At 37.4% G+C, this 23,392-nt stretch overlaps 1 protein-coding gene across 3 annotated transcripts in view; it reads right to left on the reverse strand.

The window, feature by feature from the left end:
* Positions 1–6,454: 6,454 nt before the first annotated feature.
* UBE2V2 (ubiquitin conjugating enzyme E2 V2) overlaps positions 6,455–23,392 on the reverse strand; it is a 41,060-nt gene continuing 24,122 nt past the window's right edge. For 2 of the 3 annotated variants that reach the window (XM_068932751.1, XM_009683098.2), the window contains exons 2-4: positions 20,496–20,641; positions 15,895–16,020; positions 6,455–8,322 (exon numbers count right to left, since the gene is read on the reverse strand). In XM_068932751.1, the coding sequence (XP_068788852.1) occupies positions 8,176–8,322; positions 15,895–16,020; positions 20,496–20,641 (419 nt within the window). In that variant the 3' untranslated portion in view covers positions 6,455–8,175. The remainder of the gene's footprint in view (positions 8,323–15,894; positions 16,021–20,495; positions 20,642–23,392) is intronic. The other variant, XM_068932752.1, reaches the window with a different exon arrangement.

Here is a 23,392-nt window from a genome sequence, read left to right on the forward strand (position 1 = left end):
CCCTGCAAAATATTATGCACACCTTCACAGGGCATTAATGCTTTATTTTACAATGAAACTCTACAGCATATTCCTCCTTTACCACAGGAAAAATAATCTAAGTATTGTAAAAATAACTAAGAAAGCAAATTCAGATCATCAGTAGAGTTATAAAAGCATTCAGTCCAAGAAATTCCTGTGCTGGAAATATATGCTGCTTAATTGTCCCATCAGAATTGGACCCAAAACTTATGCACTTTAGCTGTCTGTTTAAATATGCTTCCCTCCCCAACACCCCATCAGTGTTGAACATGAGTTTTCACCTTTCTTCTGGAAAGTTTCTTGGAGGGTATGTACCAGTCTTGTAAAGTCTGCAAAAGGACTGGACTGTGTTACTACCTTCTGCAATAGATTTTCATCTCTAGAACTCATGCAAGGATCTCTCTGCTTAACCAGGACCTTCAATAGCTCAGATTTGGCCATGGTGGCAGGTGACTATAGGCAATGGTGAAAAAACACCTTTGCAATACTAGAGGATGAAATTCTCCAACACTAGAGGAGAGAAGCCATTAGCCTGAAATGCTACGGAATTAGTTCCCCAGTTTCCCACTCATTTCTGATACCTGCTTCTGCCAGGTTTGCAACCTTACCTATAATTGTTTTTACCTCAGAGGGAGCACAGCCAAACTGGAAACTGATGCTTTAGAGACGAGGAGAGAAAGAGGGGGTCTATTTTTTTGTTTGCTTTTCATTAGCAAAAGCTTGCACCTACACACTTCGTAACGCTTTGGGGATGCAAGTTATGAATTTGACTTGAAAAAGTGTTAGGAGACGGCTGTGAAATATTACGCTGGGGAAAAATACTGCTTTCAAGTTTTCAGCCTCGTTTGAGAGAGCAACCTGTTCCGTATCCAAGTAGCTTCCACGCAGACTACGGAATTCCTCAAGCGAGAGCGAAGGCAGAGTAAGAACAGAGGTAGGCACACTCCAGCACGGCTCTGTTTGTCTCGGTAAAGATATGTAGGCTGAGCTAGGCTGTGGCACCTCCAGCCAGGATCCAGAAGGGCAGCTCCCTTGAAACTAGAGGTCAACAAATGAATGGACTGCTGCTGCTTGGTGCTCTGAATTACCACTGAAGTGTAGTGAATAGACAAGATGCAGCTATCAAACAACTATTATTAGCTGGCCATTTCAGCTAGGGTTTAGGGTTAGCTAATCTAGCTTCTCTCCCAAATAACTGGGGACATGGAACACCACACTGCTTTATTTGCCTAAATACTTTGCTGCACTTCAAGCGTGAGAGTATGTGTATGCGCACACATGCATGTGTGTTCTTTATCCTTTAGAGCACTGGGGTGAAGTAATCCCAACCAATACTGTGAAAATGAAAAATAGGTATAGGCTAAGTTACAAGCCACAGCAAGTAAAAACTACCCTCCAAACAGTAGCACCAGTGTACCATGAATTTAATACCAAAATATTTTGCCGCTTGTCTATCAAAAGTACAGACATAAAACAAAATCCAGCTATTACACATAAAAGCACCTACAATGGAACTCTAATTCTTGATAAAGATTATTTTAAAAACACTCCCACCTAGGTACAAATTACCGCTCACTCTTACAACTAGGCAAGCATGCAATGTAATTTTAGCTGTGTAGAAGCAGACACTTGAAAAGTAGATGAATAATTAATTGGCATCCCCGGTTTTATATGTAGACAGAGAACACTATTTTGTAAAATGGCATAGGGAGTTATATATACTTCAATTTTATGAATTACTTCTCTCTCCACTGTTCACTTGCCCTCAGCTGCAGGCTTGTTAGTGTAGGGTATGCGTTTTACGTATCTGTCAAGCAAAGCACTGCACCATCTTTGTTGGCTTCTGTGGTAATACTAATCATCACACCAATATAAAATGGTAAAAATCACAAAAATACAGGAAAGCATTAGGGATTGATAGTTAACTTTGTTACACTGAATGAATAGCACAACAATTCCAAACAATCTGAAGGTTTAAAAAAAAAAAAAAAAAAAGAGTAGCTGAAAGGAAGCAATAATTACTACCGTAAGGAACATGAAGAGTTTAGATTATTTTAATAGAGTGAAGACAGTAGAATGAAGAGCTTTCAAAGTAACACTCCAATCAAAGCATCACTCTAAAGATCAAAACCATTACACTATTAACTGAGTTAACACTCAAAAAGATTTTAAATAATGAATGTTTAATGCTGAATTTGAATGACAGCTCAAGAAAAAATAATCATAGTGACTGGAGGGTAATATAAAAACATTGTTAACTAGATACGTCATGGCTGCAAATTTTCGTTTTACATTACTTCACTACTTAAAATTATAGCATTTATGGAAGGAAAAAAACAACACTAACTCAGCATGAGAACTTTGCCATAAATGCAATGACTCATACATTTGATGCTGACTATAAGCACATAGCTGTTTGAAATAAGCTGTTTCTGATAAGACCGTAACAAGTCTAGTATATTGTTGCAGGTTAGTACTACCACATGGGATCATAAACTTAATCTGCAAATCCTGACACAAAAAGACATTTAAATAAAACAGGAAGCAGTCGAAAAAAAATAGAAATCAAGATGACTATGACTGTGCCCCCCAATACTGAAAGTAACGAATTTCCTGTAGCAAAGAGTTACTTTAGAGATTTCTCAGAAGTGGAAGGTTCCACAGTTCAAAGTGCCGACCCAGAAGATCAGAAATAATGCACTCCTGAAATTTCAGTTTAATCATGCAGATCAATAGTGGACAAAATTGTAGCCCAGAAAAGGTAGTGGTCAAGGTTACAGGCAGCTTTTCTGATGTTGTGGCAAAAGCAAACAGCTTTCAGCATAGATTTTTCTCATTAATATCACTGCCTCTTTTAAATGCAGATATACATTTAAACTTACAGCCATGTGTGACAAATCACTTACGCTAGCCTAGAAACTAAACACTCAGCTGCCAACATCACGTATTCCCATGGTTTTGGTTCCCAGAGTCTCTCAACAGTGAGATGTTTTGCATACCAAAAACTAAAAGAAACAATTATCTCATCCCACTGTACTTTGCCATAACTTTTAACATTTTTAAGCACAACATTACCCCCAAAAAAAGGAGGTGAATGGAACTGACTTAAGTCATTCTTTCAGGCTGAATTCAAGGAACTGTAAGTGCTAGTTCATCCCTCAACGTGATTGGGAGATGTAGCGCTGAACCCTCTCTCCTATTTCAACCTGATGTTTTCCATGACACGGAGAAGACTGCCTAGGTAACTCAGAGAGCATCCTCTTCTATATCCTCTTGATAATTTCACAGTTCTACTGTTTCACCTGTGTTCATCCTAATTGCTAACAGCTTTTATTCCTGTGACAATGTAAAAATACTAGCCAACTTTTCATGGTCTACTCTCAAGTCAGTAATGGATGTCTTTACCTCCACCAGGTTTCTTTTCCTGAGAATTTTTAGTCAGCTGAAATTCTGGAGAGAAAGCAAATCTTCCCCCCCACCCCTTCCCCTTTTCTTTCCTATAGGGGTAAAAAAAAAAAAAAAAAAAAAAGTTGTATCAATGTTCTGTATAACACTACTGCAAAGTGAAAACAGGCCAAATCAACGTACCTATAAACCCACAATAAGCACTGGGAAACAGAGTGGGAATAAGCACAAAGCAGTTGATGAAAACCTACTCCTTGTTTATGTCTGCATAGCCATTTCCTCAGCATTTATCAGTTAATAAATATACAATATGTTAAAAAATTTTGAGCTGCGTAGTTTATACATTATAAAAATCATGTTTACATTTGATCCATACTGTATATATTAAAAGTAGAGGGTTGGGTTGCTTCTGTAAGAAATGGTGAAAAGTCATGAATTAGTACAGAAAACATGCATTATAACCAGTGCTTCGGATCTCTTGATATTTGTTTCTTATCTCAACATCATTCATTAAGTTATCTGTCTATATAGTTTGGCAGCAGTATAAGCAATAAAAAGCTTTTTATATTTTTCACTAGTTAAATGGTCAAGATTGAAAAGCTTCACAGAACTACCGAAATGAGAAAATGCTACTTTAGAGTAGGCATAAGATACTTAATTCACAGAATGGAATTCACCGTGTACTCATCTACAACTGTTTAGTAACTGAGCAGAAGGTACAGATTAATTTAGTACAAACTGTTATAAACAAAGCTATTGTTTTAACCATTGAATAGTGTACTCATTCCTACGGAAGTAGCTCATAATCAGTTAGGTCTGCAATAGAAAAAGTATTTACCTACTGTTTTGGGGAATAATGCAATCAAAATAGGGAAGAAAAAAAAAAAAAAAACTTCCTCTACAATTGTTTCATTACGTGGAGTCACCACAGACGCATTAACCACTGTTTTAAAGCAGGGGGGAAAGAGACATGCATCACGTTTTACCAACTGGGAAATACCTCCCCATCTTGGAAACCTTCCGAGGCTTCACAAAAATATTACATTACTTAGAATACATTATTTAGAAGAGTTTGATAAACAGGGTTTTGTCCCACTGCTTCTCTATTTGGAATTTTACAGGCACAAAAGAAACAGACCAATGGTAGTTTCAAGTCATCTGAATACGTGGTTTTTGTACTAAAAAGACTTGCTTACTACTAGTTTATTCTTTGTTCGCCAGCAGCTGAGACTACAGCCAGATCAGGGGCAATCTGGCTGAATTTTCAACAGCTAGAGGCCAGAAAAAAATGCAAGTAATATTCAGTTATCCTGCCACTGTCCTAGGAGACCTATCAAGTGGCCTGCTACACAATCCTTTGTGTAGTTGTAATGAGTATTTTTAAGCCTCGATTAAAATAATTGTTCCAAAAGCACTAAATAGGAAATAATGTATTTTCACAAATTCACATACAATATATTTCAAAGTAACCGATTAAAAAAATAAACGTTTGTCTAAATTAAATATTTTCTCTTGAATTGTGATGGTTGATCAACTCAACAGGATTCACTATAATTTTATTTTAGGTATAATAAACATTTAGGAGCAGTACAGAATAAGCAACTATTTCTTAATCATAGTTGAGGGATTCATTCTTGACTTAATCTGTCACGTATTCTCAACTTCGATCGCTTTTAGGAAGATCAGTGCTATCAAGGCAGTTGGCGGGTGCATAACATGCATCTTTGTATGTACTTCATTATAAATGAGGAAGGCACATTATTTGTAATATGTGGGTATTTCCACAGGACAGTTCAATATCTTAAGGTTTATGAAGGCTGAGTCATACCATCTTCTTGTTTCATAGTAAACTTGTCCCATACCCAAACAACCCAAACACATGAACTTTGGCAACTCTTCAGAGCACAAAACTAGTTTAAATGTCAGTTCAAGATCACTAACGTGATATGACATGGTTTTTCAAAAGCAATTTGAAAGCATGTTATATTTAGAACTTTTGAGCTTTCCTCCTCACAAAACTGGCTTAAAAATGGTGCTACACTTTGCAAGATGTACAAATACAGTTTGAAAGAATTATAGGCACAGTTGCTGACAGCAGCAAATTCAAATCCTGCTAAACAGAACATAAGTGAATTATTTAGAAGAAAAATAAAATTCTGTCTTTTAAGAATGTTACCCAAGAGAAATCACAAAAATGTGAGGAAACAAATTACTAAGTAAATGCTGATCTACCATGGATACTTGTAAAACAATATGACCTGCGTGGAGGACAATAAGTAGTTGTATTTTGAAATATTCAGGTAATAAAAGAGTTTCGGGAAAGCTCTAAACTGTATGCAGTACTCTAAGACACTTTAAAGTTTCATTTTGCATTATATTTACACTTTTTCCCCGTGTAAGCAAAATGAATAACCAAAACACCTCAAATTGACTGCAGGAATGTTTTTACAGTCATCCTTTATGTTACATATGCAGGTGTTCCAACTCAGGTTAACTGCCCCCCCCCCCCCCCCCCCCCCCCCGCAAAAAGTATCTGCTTACAGTTGAAAATACGTTTGTTTGTACAGGTACGAAAGGTCAACGTACAGACAAGCGAAAATAACTGTTTCAGGATCAACTTGCGCCTCATACAATTAAGTGAGCCAGTCGTTTTCCATATTCCATGAATAAGTCAAGTCTCTTAAATTATGTTACCAACCGTGCAAGTCTAGTGGTATTTCTCATTCTCTCAATAGTTTGTGCTGAAATTTTCCCCAAAATTCACATCTCAAATACACAGTTCCACTATACAAATTGAGTAAATATAGATTAGCAATGTTAGTGTAAGAAAAAAGTATTTAATGGCATCAAAATCATTCAAATTAAATCAAGTAGGAAGATGTTGCAATGCACTTCAGCCAAACTTTCACAGATGATACGTTATATAAATACAGACAAGAGGTAGCTGGCCGCTACAATTCCACCAATTCTGGAAGAGCCAAATTTGTCTAAAGAGCATAAACTGACAAATATGAATTAAACCTTTCCGTTAAAAAAGAACACCTAGTTTATTGCTTTTAAAGATTTGCCCTTTACATCACAAATATGCAAAAGCATACCAAACTTGAAGTTAACTTAAATGTAAAGCTAAACTTCCAACTTAAATAAAGTTGATTATACTCACTTTTTCAAGAGAACCAGTAATAAAACTTTGAATACCAAACAGCTGACTCACTCCCAATGTTACATTTTCTCATTTAAATGAGCAAAAGCTTGCATTTTTCCAAGAGGAAAAGCAAAAGAAAAAAAATATATCATTTTCAAAAGGATAGAATAAGCTACTTTCTTATGAGAAATCATTAACAGAATTAAAACCATTGTTCCCACTAGATGGAATGTATGGGAAAAAAACAGACCAACCGTCACAGGAGAGGCAGAAAGCATTCTAACTAATATGACAGTAGTATACTGGCATCTGATGTATACAATGCAGATGGAAATACAACTTGTATCACAGGTATATATATATTTTTTTTTTTAAATTAAAGCGTCCTGAAGTTTCTTTTTTTTTTTTTAAAAGGTATTTGAGACAAGGTAAAAATGGTACAGGAAGGGAAAAGGAGGAAAAAAAATACAAAAGAGGAAAAGATGCAAGAAAGGAAGAGTCAAGTTAGCAGCTGCCAAAGTGAGACAAAGGACTGAGAAGTAGGACAGATTTCAACAATGTGGTCTGAAAATTGCTCAGAGGTCAAGTAAGCCAAGTGAAAGAGTTACACTCATTTCTCAAAAGAATCTGGGGGGAGTGAGCAGGAGGGCTGTTTTTATACAGTGCAAGTTTGTCCAAAGAAGCGGTGCTGCAGACAACAGAACTTACTCCTCTGCAACAAACAAAATATCTTGATCTATCAAGTAAACTAAGCATACAAAAAGCGGTCAGAATAAAAGGTGCATGTTAAACCAGCAGCAATATTATGTTTGGCTTTCCACTACTTCTGCAAGTTACTGTACATATATTACATCACTATTATAGAAATGGCACAGCCTCAGACACTTTCCACATTTTATTTACATTTTAAGACTAACTTTAATCTCAATCACATATCCATACATTTCCTTTGTTTCACTAAAACTTAAATGCATGGTTTATTAGAACAAAGACTGTAAACAAATATTTGCCATGTCCGATACATGTAACACACAGGAGCTGCTTAACAGAAATTAATCCCCCCATTTTATAAATACAGGTATCAAAACAATCCTGAACATACTCTGTGACACTACTAGTAGTCGGCACCCACACCTTTGCAAAAATTAAACAAGATGAGCAACGGTATTCACTGTACCTGCTACTTTAAAACAAATTTAACTGCAGCTCTTTTACTAAGCAAGATGGATAAAGCATGCCATTTATATTTTGCCTTCTCAAGAGATTATTATCAGAAACATATATTATTCCACAGCAATCTGACACTTTCTGTCATGCTTTCATCTTGTTAAACCTGAATTCCAATCTTAGGCTATTTCAGGCTTATGCTTAAATGACAGTGCCTTGATAAGAGAAAAAAAATAATTGTGCTGCCTTTTTCTCCCATAGTGCCTGAAAACATATTGGGCATACATATATTATATATATTCTTACAAATGTCCAGGTCATGTATACCAGCTGAAATTCTTTTAATGTGTGGGTGTTTGCTTTGTGAGATTTAATCAAGACATTAACATGAGTAGAAGGTTGTTGTTTTAAGACAGAAGTTTGAGAATCAGCTAAAATTAATTGTTGTAAGTTTGTCCTTCTGGAGGTTGTGGAAGCTTCATATTTTCTTTGGACATCATTAGACGTCTTAGCTCTTGAAGTACAACTTTAATGCTATAAGAATTTTGCCATTTTGCTAACACTGGTATGCTCCGTGCATCCACCTGGAAAAAAGAAGAGGGAGTTAGAAGAAAATTAAATTTCCATGAAAGACAACATTTCTGCAAAAATAATTTCCATTTTTCCTAAGAGAGATTCCAAGCATCCCTTAACACTTTCCCTGTGGCATAAATATAGTCCCTACACTCACAAAATACCTTTAGTAAAATAATCATATACTTACATACAGTAGATACAGATTCTGCAATAGAACCCAGACAGCTGGACCCCATCTGTGCTGATACTAACGTTAGCGAGAAGGAAAAGGGGGGGGGGGGGGGGACAGGAAATCAACAGTTCACTGCAAAACGAGGGCCACATTTTGTGAAATTTTTATTTTCATTAATTTGCTTTAAATTACGCAAACAAGAGACCCCATCTTATTTCACTATGCCAATACAGACACGAGGATTTTCTCAGTTCTTTAAAAGATTCGGCCATGCAAGAGTCTAGACAATACCAGTCTGAAGAAGCACTGAAAGGAAAGGACGCAAGACTTCTCCTGTTCCTTTATGGGACCTGTGGGACAACTCACACAATTCACAATGTAACATGGAGCTTTCCATAAGTCAGCATTTGAGAGTCAGCTTGGGAACTGTTTTGGAAGCAGCCAGGTCCTGGCCACCCAGCCCCAGCAACAAGCATCTTAACGCATAAGGGCCTACATCCCTGCAACTGCACTGGAAGCCCTTGGTTGGAAAAGGGCTATTGCACACTACTGAACTCCACTGGCAGAGTAATGTGGCAGCCCACACGGCTGTAAGTGTTGGAAATCCCTGCCTTATGCTCTAGACAGTAAAACACTGAGAAATTCATTTTCCCATTTTAATTAGGATGAACGGGAAAACAAACACACACTGGAATCAGAAATAACAATGTTACCAAGGAAAATTTATTTCTACATTGCTCAAACTGAGACTGCCTAGTTTCAGAACACCAGAAGACGAGACTATACATTTTTGTTGGAGAAAACTGAGGCTAAGGTTTAACCATATGCTGGCTTCAGCAGCAACACTGATTTAAGAAACTTCTGGTCCCTCTCACTAAGCACTCGTTCCTCTGTCAGGGCTGCTGCTTATCACCTTCTCAGCTAAGTCACAAAGTGTTTGTGGGGCTACATTCTGACCTGAATGGGAGAATCCATCCAACTGAAAGAAACACCTTGGAAGAAAGTGCTTAGGCAGGATCCTTGATCCAGTTCACAGCTGGACAGAAACTCTGGAGACTCCTCATTTAATCTCTCTAGGAGGACTGGAGAAGAAGGGTTTGTAAGAGATCTTGGTACTTCAGAACGGAGTTCAGGTTCACACAAATAATGATATTCTCCTGCTCAGAATGGGGAACTCCTCAAACTCAGTACAGCTGCCAAGAACAGTGTATCACCAAAGTACAGCATAAGGCAGTATGATTACTTAGTAGTTATTCCAAACCTTAGTAAGCTACAAAGAAAAAAAAAGTTTGAAGAGAAAGCTATACTACGCAGCAAGATCATGCCTATTTAAAATAAGTATACAAGTGTATAAGCTCGTAGAGAAAGGTTTTGACAGTAATAGCGGTCAGATCACCACTGTAATTGCTGCACTTTTTCCTCTTTTTTAAAAGAGTACTTGGTCTAATATGACAGATAAAGAGGCAATACCAACAGAGAATGATCTTTTTAACTGGAAAACGGCTTCTCTTTTCTTACAGAGCACACTGTTAAACAAAACCACCAGGGAGAAAAGGAGAAACTGATATGAGATTTCCTGTACTGTCAAGCAGTAGCTTGGGTAAGACATCTATCGAGTCTGAAATCTGTCCTGAGGTACCAAGATCTCTTACAGACCCTCTCTCTCCAGTCCTCCTAGACAGATTAAACAAGGACTCTCCAGAGTTTCGGTCCAACCACCCGGACCCACAGAACGAGCAACAACATGAATTCATTTCAAAACTACAACAGTGGATAGCACACTATTCAAAACCATTCTCCACACAGAGAATGCAGCAAGAAATGCATGACATCATCTTTTTCCTCCATAGGGGGATCCTACAAAAAGGAGAAAAGTTGCACAGTGGTAAGCAGCATGGAAACAGAAGAAATGAGGGTCAGATCATACATCCACTTGGCATGCAACCGCACCTGTTTAGGGGGTTATTTCTCCCCCCCCCACCCCCCCGACTTGTTAATACTTTCCTGCAGCCAACCTGACATCCTCTTATATTTCAGCAAAATGAAACAAAATACGACTGCTTCCTGAATGCTTTAGTATAAAGTCTGTCGGCACAGATCAGTAGTTTAAACGTATTCCATGTTAGTCTGAGTCACAACACTGCCTACTGAAGTAGCTGAGAACAGATCACATCACATGTCACCGGCCTGCCAAGAAAGCAATAATCTAAGTAAAAGAGGAGGAAAAGAAACTATAGTAAATGATGTCAAGGGCCAGATAATACTTGCAACAGAAGATTCCCAACCAGGAAAGACACGTGCACTTGGCGGGGCAGGGTGAGAAGAGGGTGGAAGTCTGTATGATAATGAACTGTTTTAAAGGAAGACTAGGTAGATTAGCAAGGATAAGAACAAAAGGTAAGCTTAGATTTCAGCAGGTTTGAGGAAGAAAACTTAATACAATTATCAGTTCAGATGAAGACTGGGTCAGCAGAAAACAGCTGGAAAGGCATTTGTTGTGCGACTCCCAAAATGAAAGTCCGCCTTCGGCCTGGCAATTCTGCTTCCACATCACCTTCCTTTTCCTCACTTCTCTTCAACTTCACCTTTGTAGGCTCTCTCAAGATTGGGGAATTGGCCTCAATTAAAGCACTTACTTAGTGCTGTTTAAACCAGCTTTCAACCAGTGCTGTTTAAACGCTGCAATTCTACGTACGTGGGCTAAGCAGAGTCGATCACTTAAAAGTGAGCTCCTCCACGATAAAAAGTAGCTCCTCTTTCTTGACTGGGAATTTGTAGCAGCAAAGTCTGACTGTAAACTCTTCTTGATCAATGTTATGAATGCCTTCTGAGTAAAGATTTTGGCTCAGCTTTTATTCTCTGCATTGCAGAGGTTATTTCCAATGCAGACAGTACACAACAAATTTACTTTATGAAGAACAATGATATTTGGAAGGGTTACACAAACCGTGTCATGTTCAAACCAAAGCATCTAGCTAATATTAAAACTATGCATCCTGGTATATAATAGGAGGAGGATTTTCAAGATCACACAAAAGCTAATAAAGCTCAGAACTGCAGCCTCCAGACTATTTTGTCTGGTGGTACATTGTAAACCCTTAAACAGCAGCAGGAGCAACAACGTGTAAAATGCATTAATTTTGCCACACAACTGAAACGTAACTAAATAATTTCACAATATGCTGCAAAGTGTTCAGTGTTTATAATGATCCCACATATCTTAACTTTAAGCAGCAGCAAACTGCTTAGTCTACTATAAATATACTCAAAACAATAACTGGACAACAGTTTACAGATTTATAGTTGACAGAGTCACAAGTGAATTTAAAAGAAACAGCTGTAAACAGTATTTAAACAAACAGAAGTGACTGCAAATTCTGCAAGTAGACTGCTGCAGAGTGCTCTCACAGATCCAAAAAGGTGACATCCTCGGAAGACCATGGGAAAATAAGTACCATGCCAGAACACAAACTGTGCTTTATCATTGTATGAAGCACTAGTCTCCAAGAGAGAAGACCTCATTGCATTAAGAATGATAATTTAAACAGAATTTCACAACAGTGACACTACTAGCACAGAAAAGCATTTTGCCCAGCCCTGCTTACATACGTGGACTAGCTTTTCTGAAACTGGTAACCTAATTCCGTAAACAGACAACAGTAACTGCATATGCAAAGTAAAAAAACAAACAAACGCAAAAACTAACCGGGCAGACTGAAAGAGAAAGGCACTTAAGCAATGTGATTCAGAATACCTAGCATTATGCTCTTGATACAAATACTCCTAAAGTAACCCCCTCTTTTTCTACACTAAACATTTTTCAACCAGTGATCTCCAAGATCCCTGAAGAGCAGCTAAAGATGAAAAAGTTATTTACAAGCAACACTCTCCTCTCAAAACAACTGAACAAAAAGTCAGTAGGTCAATAAATCTATCATTGTCGGTAAGGGTAAATTCATTACGCAGACCTGCACTTTTCAGTTGAAAAGGCTGAGAATCACCGCCAATAAAACAGTTTGAGACTAGCTTCTTTAGACCAAAGTTAACTCTGGTGCACATCCATCTCCTCCCCCACTTCGATCATCATTCACATGCCAACTCAGCAGAAATCATCACCCTCTAAACTACCACTGGGGTCCTATTTTTCTTCAGGTGTTACTGGCACGCATCTTCTGTAACGTATTCCTTAATGTTCTAAATGCATTGGAGTAGTATGATACCACTGCTACAACATAAAATGTGTGCTGTCATTTATTTCAAGCCTCTTTTCTGCAAGTCACCAACGTTTTTCAGGACATCTAAACCATGATCAAAAGCTGCCTGTATGTCAAAAAGAGGGTGCAGAAGCATGGTTGGCAGAGTTCATCTGAAGAGAAAAGCCTGTCTCATCTCCAACCCTGGAAAGCATTTACAATCTATTATATCAAACACAATCAGAAAGTCAAGACAGCAGCTGGGAAGAAACAAGATGACACTTATAAAATAGGAAGAAGCAATGTGAAATGTTCCACAGAAGTTGAGGAGTGTTTCAGGACAAAAAGAATCGGAGCTCGTGGTCAAGACAACAGCGTAAGCTTCATGAGACCTGGGTGCAACTTCTGATTTTCCAAACAGCTTATTCAGAAATATGGGATAAGTTATTTTGTCTTCCAGTGTTTTCATCCATAAAACATTGATACTTCATGTTTTGCTTTCCAGCATTTTGGAGCAGGTCTGGACATTATACACGCATAGACCTAAGGCAGATGGATCCCATTTTTGATCAGAAATGCTTTAGCTTCTAAAAAACATCTGGTTTTAGTAAAATTTTCCTAAAGCTAGGTTTAAAAGGTTTAATGAAAAACTATTTAAATAGCATGTGACATACTGTAATCAGTACTCTCACCATGAATAAAACATTTCTTACCTAAAATTCAATTTTTAAAATATATGCTTAAAAGACTGAAAATTAAAATTGCAATTAGTTTCAGATTCAAGACGACAGAGGGGGAAAAAAAAAGTGTGTTACTCTCTGAAGTAGGCATTCACAAACAGTTTTTAAAAAAAGAAAAAAAATACTTTAGAGGAAAATACTAGAGAATTGAGTGCTCATCATACTTGGAACCTCTGGAAAATAAAGACTAATTCACTTGCTAGGTAAAATCAGTGAATATATTACATTAATTCAGCATGTGAATTTTGTCAGTATTTACTGAACTAGTGATTCTTAAAGATGTTCTACACTTTCATTAGTACCTTTATTTTCAGTTACATTAATATACAGCCTAGAGGACTACAGACTACATGGCTGAACTTTATAACATTAACAGGTATTCTGCTAATTGTCAGAACACACGTTTTCAACCTAGTTTACGGTTATGGAAACACAGGTATTAATTTACCTATCCAAAGCTGAAAAAGCCGGTTTGGACAAAGCCAAACAAACTCAGCCAGTCAAATCCTAGTTCTGTGCTTCGATTTGTAAAATATGCCCTGGTTTATCTGATAGATTTGGCACAACTCTAGTAAACACAATGGCAAAGTAAGCTAAAATGCAAGATACTAGGATGATGGAGACATTAAGAATTAAATAATTAATGAGTTTTAAATTCTTTAGTTCTGAACAATGTTTTTATTAACAATTCAATCTAATCCTACAGAAATTCATATAAAAAAATTATGCATTTGCCTAGCAAACCCTTCGTAAGATATACTAGTTTATAGAACTATTGAGGGAAAAACTGAATGAAGGTCTGGTATAAACTTATGAATTTATTAGAATCAAAGTCTTCCTGTAGAAAAACCTGTATTTCAACAGTGCCTTTAAAACCATCCGTTAGATCTCTGGCCACAGTATTCACCCTATTCCTCAGTAGGGTGAGGGAGTCTAGATGTCTCACAACAAAAACTCCAAGCCAACCGAGTTGGTAGACCTGAGTTTTCAGGCTCTGCAGGTCTGAGATTCTGCTCCCTGAAACCAGCATCCATTTTCTCAGGCATGCACAGATGAAGTCATGAGAGCATATTTGTTCACTGATTCAGAATAATACATGTTACTAGGGGGAGGTATCAAAATAATATTACAAACACATAAAAAGCTCTGCTGCATTCCAAACTGGAAGCTCTGCCTAGCCACAACCTCTTCATGAACATATATACCTAGATAACCAGCCACAGTTCAGATAAAGGGCAACAGCTGATTTGCAGATAACAACTGAATTAAAATTTTCAGGTGGAGTTCAGTTGGTGGCTATGCCAGATGTTCTTTCAAATTAATTTTAAAGTCTTTCTGAAATGTTAGTGCACTGGCTTTAGATGTCCAGTCAGCACACTATTTACCACCTACGAGAGTTCAAATGAATGTCTAAGAATTTCTCTCTGCTATACTCTTATAAGATACTTAAATTTCACATGTCAGTATCATAATTACTCAAATGTAAGTCCATCTTTCTTTTGACTCTTTTAAAATATTTAAAATCCGGAGATCTCTGACTCATCTCTAAGTATTACCTTAACTCAATTAACTTTGCATTCATTGAAGACAACCATACACATAGACATGAGGGTGATAAATTGTTGTTTCCTCTTCATACACACATGTATCACTGCAAATGCAAGACAGTTTACCCCTTCTCCACTGAGATCCAAGGCACCTCAGAGTCATTCACAGGATAAAAGCATACAGTGCTTACTTAGTGCATACAGCATACAGTGAATACAGCTGCTTGAGCTGGTGTCATTGCTCACCTTCGTGCACCCATCCCACACTAGGCGTGAGGTAAGTCAAAGTAACTTACTGCAAACGGATCTTTGAAATGAGAATGATTACCATCTATATTAAGAAACCTTATGACAGAAGCTCAAAACCATCTCAGATTCAAACAAACCCAACATAAAGAAAATAAGAAATTAAATACATTGATTCATTACAGGGGAGATACTACATCTAAAGTAGTGAGGATAAGGCAGAATAACCTCTATTTGTAACTAATGAAAACATCAGATAAAGTTTGGATACTGAAACAACTTTTACTGCCTAAATAAAGTAATGGTCTTGACCTATACAGTATTCCTGTTCACATCTGAATCAAATCCCCTTTTCATAAGGGGAAATATCTACATATGCCTTAAATAGTCTTTTTTTTTTTTTTAAATGAAGTTGAAGCTTTTAGTTTTGCACACAATAAGAGTGCTTCAACACTGTAAATAATGCTTATTAGGTCTTACTGACAACCCACCGATTTATTATAAATACCTAAAGATTTGAATGTATGTAGTTGGCAACCAAAATTTTATTTAAACCTTATCTATGTTGCAAAATTTAAATATGAAATCTCTGTCCAACATGCATATCCTCACCTGGGCTTCTCCCCAGATAAAATTCACAGCACAGATTAACAAGGTGGTTGGTCTTACCATTTCAACTTACCATTCCATTGGAATTATTTATTCCATTCATATTAATTTTAGTTACAAATCTAACTGTTGGAGGTGCTTCTGGATATTTAGGTCCACACTCTACTTTCAGACTGTATATTCTGTTTTCATAGTTTGTCTAGAAAGCAAAAAGACAGAATAATGCATCTTACTGAAAGTTGAATATTTAAAAAAACAAAGCAAATGCAGGAGGAATAAAGATGAAGAAATAAGAGATAATTGTGAATCTGTTCGTATTATGTATCAGTTCATGGTCTTGGGTTATAGGTCGATAGTCCACTGTTTTGGTTATCTTGATTACCTGATGAATATGTACAAATTACATTACTTCTTAAGACAACAACATTGCCATACCGAAGTTAACAGAAATTTTTTCCCCCCCCACAAATTCATATTTACTCTTACCCCTCCCATGCATTTACACTCCCAAATCCCCTTTAGCACAGTAGGGGGCTGAGGGAAAGAGCAATACTCACTACGAAAATTCTCTCTTTCCCCCATAAAAATATCTAATACTGCAAAAAGGTCAGGAAGAGGGAAAGACAAATATGCAAATAACCCAACAGTTAAGACACAATCAAGAACAAGATGAGAACAGCATTTGCAAAAAAAAAAAAAAAATCTGGATGTTCTTAGTACTCTAGAAGATCTCCAGAACTTCCATAGTTGAGGATTTCTAAGCAAGGAAGTGCTTCAGAAAGGAAGAAAAATCAACAATTGATAATTTAAAGTTTAGTTTACTAGAGAATTTATACACTTTGGAGAACAGAATTAAATGACAGCTAGTTCACAGAAGACATCACTCCAAAGTGTCCATGGAACAGATCATTCTTTGACTGTTTCAAAGTGTAAATACATTTTGAGAAAGACTAACTAGAAATGAATACTATCCCACCATTTTGTTTTTAATCTTATCAAGGAGGCTACGTATAGTAAGAAAGTATCTGTGGCTCTCTTGGTCCCTGATGCACATGCCTTTGTGCTCCAAAAGGAAGGAAGTTCAAATCAGTTTCCATACCTGTCTTTCCAGTAGCATGACATAAAAAGCTAATATGAACGCAAAACAGTAACATGCCTCAAAACTTCCCAGAAGTACCACCTTTAAGTGGCTCTGCATCATCCAGCTATCAGTCTCTCGAAGCAGAAGTATCAGCCAGTCAAGTTATCAAGGTACGGTTCACTTTGTGGTCATTCAAAACGCAGAGTGGAAATCAGACTATGAAAGCATCCCAACTGTGACACGCAATCTTGGGAAGCCACAAAGCTTGACCAGCAGCTGGGTCAGACAGAAACAAGGGGAAGCTTTTATCTCTACATTAAATTGTCCATCACTTCTCTCCAAGATTTTTCATCATGGAATGGATAAAGAAACTCTTAAAGCAGCAATCTTATCATGGGCGTACTGCTCCATCACTAGCACCTCTCATTCATTGGCCTTTAACATTCAGTGCCAAGAGAAAACCGCAAAACACCTTAATCACGGTTATCTTGATACCTAAGACCATTTAAAAATTTCAATCAAGTCCAGATTGACCTGAAGCTATGAAATCACCACTTCTCCCCGTTCTTCGCAACCTTCTGTTAAAAAAACAAAGCTTTCTAAAAAGCTTCGCTACCACAAAAACAGCCTGCAAGATAAAGCAACCAATGGATCCTTAAGAAGCAGAATCTCTCTGGTTAGTTTTCCCTAACCGGAGATGTTTTCTTCTCTTCTTTCCCACTAAAAGCCGAAGGCCCAATGAAAGTGGCCATGTCCCATTACAGGTAACAGCCTCTACTACAGCAAGAAAATACAACAACTCGGGCTATTTAAGCAGATAAAACAATTCACCTCCTTAGTGTGCTGCTATTTACAGTTGAAAAAGGATAGCGTGTATACATTCCCTACACAGTAGTCTGAAATATCCTAGGATAGCACTCACTCTCATTCCCTGTTCCTATCCATGTGGCATCTCAATTTTAGTCAGTTTTCCCACTCCCTCATTTACTGTAAGTCAAGTACCTCTGCCACCCCCTCCCCAAAAAGCCAGAAAAGAATTATTTCAGGGTGAGAAAATCCAAAACAAATCTTCCCCTCTCCCTCTATGTACAAACAAAGCAAGAAAAACTTGTCAGTCAATTGTTTGCACAGCTTCAGAGAAAGTAAATATATGAAGAACGTCATGCTCTGGACAGTATTAGCAACTTCCTCCATCTTCTGCCAGGCTGCACACTGTCTACATAACTCAAGCAACTCCAAAATCTCTCACCTTTTACAAACCCTGAAGCTGGAATTCTCTTCATCAAGCTACTACTACTGGCTTGGGAACTGGTGGTCTTTCACGTTTACACAATCCCAGCTGACAATCCCAGCTATTTTTGCACGCACACAGTACTGTGCACTGGAAAATAAGTATTTCAGTTCCAGGTTCTACTTACTGGCAAGTAGGTCTGCTTACTTTAAGCTAACACATTTTAAAAGCATTTGAGGTGTCTCACACAATACAAGTATCCCTTTTAAAGGGTTATATTTAGAGATGAAGCAATTGCAGTGACTCAAAGCAGACTGTACAGCAAAATACTGAATGGGAAACTTCCACAGTATTTCAACACAACCCAGTTAATTTCCTTAGTTAAACCTACTATTCCAGTCACTACTCTGAGATTGCCAATCACACAAGACAGAACAGTTCAACACTAACTACACAATCATATTTTGATTGCCTACACAAATTTTAATTCCACTACCAGTAAGACTGCATTCTCCAGATCCTGAAATGGCACAGGATATTACTTGCCTGCACACTTTTAAAAACAAACAAACAAATCTATACACACACACACGGAAAATAGCAGCTTTAAAAAAAGCGCATAGGCTTCCCATAACAATCACTTCCTCCAAAGACATGGCAAGAGTCTGCTTTAGGTTGAAGCAGAAACCAGATACAGACACTTGCTGACTGACAACTAGATTCTCCTTTGGTGTCATCAGGCTCTCCAGATTTCCAGTTCTTATAGCCCTGGGTGAAACTTCAACATGTGAACATCACATTTCTCAGAGAATCCGTCTAAATCCGCACCAAACCCAGAAAAAAAAACTAATAAAAATTTAACTAGTCACTGTTTTGGGGGAGCTCACTTTAATGACCCAAATTATGACCATTTGGGTGTTGGAATAATTAACCTTTTTATCACTGTGCAAAGAACGTAGAGCAAGCATGTGTCTCCCTCAAATGCCAGCACATGGTGGGAGGGCAGTCATTCCTCCATTTCCAAGGACATGATGCACCACAACTACCTACAATTCTTCCCTATACCAGACAGTGAAATCCTAACACGCACCTCCAACAGGTGTGTGCCTAAGACGTTTTTCCCAAATGTTCACAACTACTTTGTAGAGCTTTATATACTTACAGTAGCTATAAAGCTACTAGAGGCTGTTCAGAGAGTCAGGGAGATACTATTCTAACTAGCTCACATTTGCAAGTTCTCCTCAAAAACCATAAGACTACAAACTTTCTTTGAAACATATTCAAACACTTGGATTCTATCGAAGCCTGTATCCAAAGCATACTGTCACATCTACATTTTAAAGTGGTCATCTCCCGAGTGCATCCAATTATTAGGAGCGCAGCACAATTACACAAAACAGCCTGTTGCAAGTTACCATTAATTTTGACTTCCAAAAGGAGCTTGAACTACACTGGCAGTAGAACTGACAGGAACATTATCTCTACCGAGGCCAATTTTTGATTTCAACTCTTGTCTTCACTACATCTTCTAATAAGCCCTCCAGCACAGAATGACACACAAGACAGTCATCTCAGGAGCAGAGACACACATACTGTAACTTAAGAGTTACTTGAGGTATACTCACTTAAAGGCTGCATTTACACAGTGATCTTCTGTATCATACTGTAACTCATGAGAATGACTGCACAAAAGTTACTACTAAAGTAATGATACATCTTTGCAGGTGAAAGACACCAGAGATGATCATTTCTTTTGCGGGCAGAATGTCCTTTACGATGATACAACAAAACTTCAAAGGTCAGTAGGATTTAGACCCCGTTTATACATTTCATCTTATCAGAGGTAACAAATAAGTGCCTGGTCTTCAGGTATGGCTCAAGTGGACTGCATACAATGCTACAATGAAAGATTATTTAATAAAACTTGAGAGTTTAAAGCACTCTGTCACTGTTACAGAACTGAAATTACCAGGTTCCATATCAATCATGGAGAGACATCTACCCTGTCTACTGCGTTATCACTGTCTGGTATTATGTGCAGTGATGATGGAAATATGGACTGAGTTTAACCCTAACTCCAGGCAGTAGGCCTAAAATGACAACTGGCTTACACAGCTACAGAAACACACACTAGGGCAGGCTAGACTCAAAACACTTCCTAACGTGCCAGGACGTGGTGAATTCTAACATAAATTTAGCGTTACAGAACAAGTATAGGTAATACTACTACAACGTCATACATTAAAATTTAATTAATTTCGTTACACTGATGCAAACCAATCTTTCACCTTTTTGCATTTTGTATTGCCTACAAACATTTAAAAAAAAAAAAAAAAAAGACTTTTTAACTTGTCACGCTTACCCTCGGTGGCCCAATAATCATGCCTGTCCATCTGGTGAGTGTCATATCTTCATCATCTTCAAGGCCCCAGCTTACTGTACCATCACCTACTCCTTTCTGACCTTCTTCAAGCTCTTCCAACAAGCGAAAATTACGAGGTACTTTAACTAGAGGAAAAAAAAATTGAAGAATGTAATTAATATTCATACTACAAATATTAATTCACTATTAATGGTCACTATCGTGAACATATACTATGGTCATAATAAGAAAAAAGGTAAATGATTTAATTGCTTTTATATTTTATGCATTAACAATTACTGAATATATTTTCAAAGCTTAACAAAAAAATATCCTAGGTGAACTCGTACAGCACTCAAATTGTTTTGAAGCAACTAACCACTCCACTAGAAGCTAATTATCACCAACTGATAGGAACACAAACTATAAAAGAGAAAATAAGAAAGCTCTCTTTAGTTTACGATTGCTTAAATCAGATCTTCCTCCTTCTCAAGTATAGCACTGTTTAGAGCCAATACATCTCAAAAATCAATTCACTGCCAAATTCTATCTACTCAGCTGGAATCCAGATTAAATCGACATGGCAAATTCCTTCCAAAAGTACTTAAGATCATTTGTGTTAAATATTGCATTCTTTAAGATATGTAAACTGTAAGATAAAGACTAAAATCATTTTCACTTCATCTAGTTTGATTTGGAAATCAATGAAATAAGAGACTTGAGTATCTGAAAACAAATTAGTCTTTTGTTAAGTGTGAGTAATAATCATTAGATAAAAAAAACATGAAGCACAGAAACACTACGTAACTTCTTAAAGAAAGATAATGATGCTCACAACAGAATATGAAGACATACTAGTTCTAAAGAGCATCAAGGAATATTCACTTACTAAACTGATATTACTGAATTTTGATTATTATACATAAAGACAGAGAGGCACCGACAGGTAGAAAATAAGGGGAAGTTTAATTGCTTTACCTCACAGAATATAAAATGGTATTTCAGCATTAGCGTAGGGAAGAACGATAACTATCACTTACGCATGTGATCATGACACCTTTGTTTTCAAGTATAAAATACACAATGATGTAGTACCAATATTATGATACAACAAAACTTCAGTTTTTTTATGGTTACTTATCAACTCTTCCATGATTTTTACTAGGGAGTTTTAATTCTCCTGGAAGAAACCAGGTAGCTGTAGAACTAAAACGTTAAGACTGGGGTACATTCAAAATTCTTAGCAAGGAACACATACCATGCTAGTTCGAAAAAGATGGGGGTCATAGAAAATCGCTCATCATATCAGTTCTTTAGCTGCTGAGGATCTAAGTTGGACACTCCCATAGCCTGCATTCCAAGCTGTCTATGCAAAGAATTAACACTAAAAGTGTATAATTTGAATAGTCAGTCAATATGTACCTATATGGTAAGCACGGATAAGCATACTCTTCAGCAACTACTTAAATAACTTACCTTGCATAATTACGGTTTCTCTTAATTGTGTTTTGAATAATTATTTTTATAATACAGATTGAGGAGCGGCTCCTAAAAATTTTAGGAACCAAAAAAAAAAAAAAAAATCTCCAAGCACTAACTGCCCAAATTCCCAGGGAAAAAAAAGTTGAAGAAGAAAACATTAAGAGTAGACATCAGGACAGTAAAAGGACATTAAGTCACTGGTGTCATCTCACCTGCTCTCTTATGTTGGTATTACTGTTCATCTGAGCCCACAATAAGCTACTTCAGCTTGCTGACTGAGCAGAAAATTATACATTTGGGCTAGTCTCCCCAGAGTTTGTTAAACTGACCCAGCTCTGAGAGCTCAGACAAGTACCAGCAAACACTCAGATTATCTTGATGTGAAACTACATTTTAAGAAGGTTCGACTACTCTCAAAGCTTATTTACGCAGATAAGAGTTCACATACAGTTACCCGGCTGCATTAGCACAAACAAGGACCAAGAACTGTTTTACTATAAAATTATTTTTTTTAATTGGCTTCTCTTTGTGAGAAAATGCTTGAGCATCTCCAGTAAACCAAGAACACAGCCTCCAAACACACAATTACAAAAGCATTTGGAAGCCTGTGTGACATCTCTACGTGCTTTTCTTAATGCCTCTCAATTTGGTTTTACAATGCAGACCATTTCTCTATACTTTTAGCACACATCCTTTTAGAACATCTGATTGAAATAATCTGTTCATTCCCACAGTCCCATCCTGACTGTTAGTATTAGTGCACTGCACTCACCCAGTTCAGGTGAAGTATGAGAACAGACATTCACGTTTCTGTCACACTATTACATAAGAGTATGAAGTTTTTACTTTTGTTCCAGATTCATACTGACACGGAGTTTGCCAGTAAAATGTTAATGCTAACCTTTCCCCTCCCCCCCCAACATTTTTAAACCCAGCAGGATCAACTTACACTAGACTGCTGTTTTGTGTCGCTTGACTGGACAGCTTCTGACTGGTACGTGGAGACCCAAAACAACATACCTTTGCATCCAATCATTATCTCAGACCTCTCCTGTGGCTTCAATCCACCATTTCTCAGAATTTTGCTCCGAGGGCAAAATTCCCAATTTAAAGTTTACCTCTTAAAGCAGCACATGAAAGATGCAAGCAAACAGGCTTTAAGTTTAGTTCTGATCTGTGCTATCACCTTTCAGTGCAGCTGAGATGACCCAACTGTTCGTTGCAGAAGAGGTCCCATTCCTTCCCCGCAAAGCACACTTGCTCAGGCACTTACTGGGCTCTTCCTTCAGCTGAATTAGCACGCTAATCTAGCAAAAAGCTGCTCCTTCTTTAGGCAAAAGTCGAATCTAATCAGTTAATGAACTGAACTGACTCAGGAAGAAGGATCAACAAATGCAAGAGCTCACTGGCAGTGT

Source organism: Struthio camelus, chromosome 2 (assembly GCF_040807025.1).
Source record: "Struthio camelus isolate bStrCam1 chromosome 2, bStrCam1.hap1, whole genome shotgun sequence".
Taxonomy (NCBI): Eukaryota; Metazoa; Chordata; class Aves; order Struthioniformes; family Struthionidae; genus Struthio; species Struthio camelus.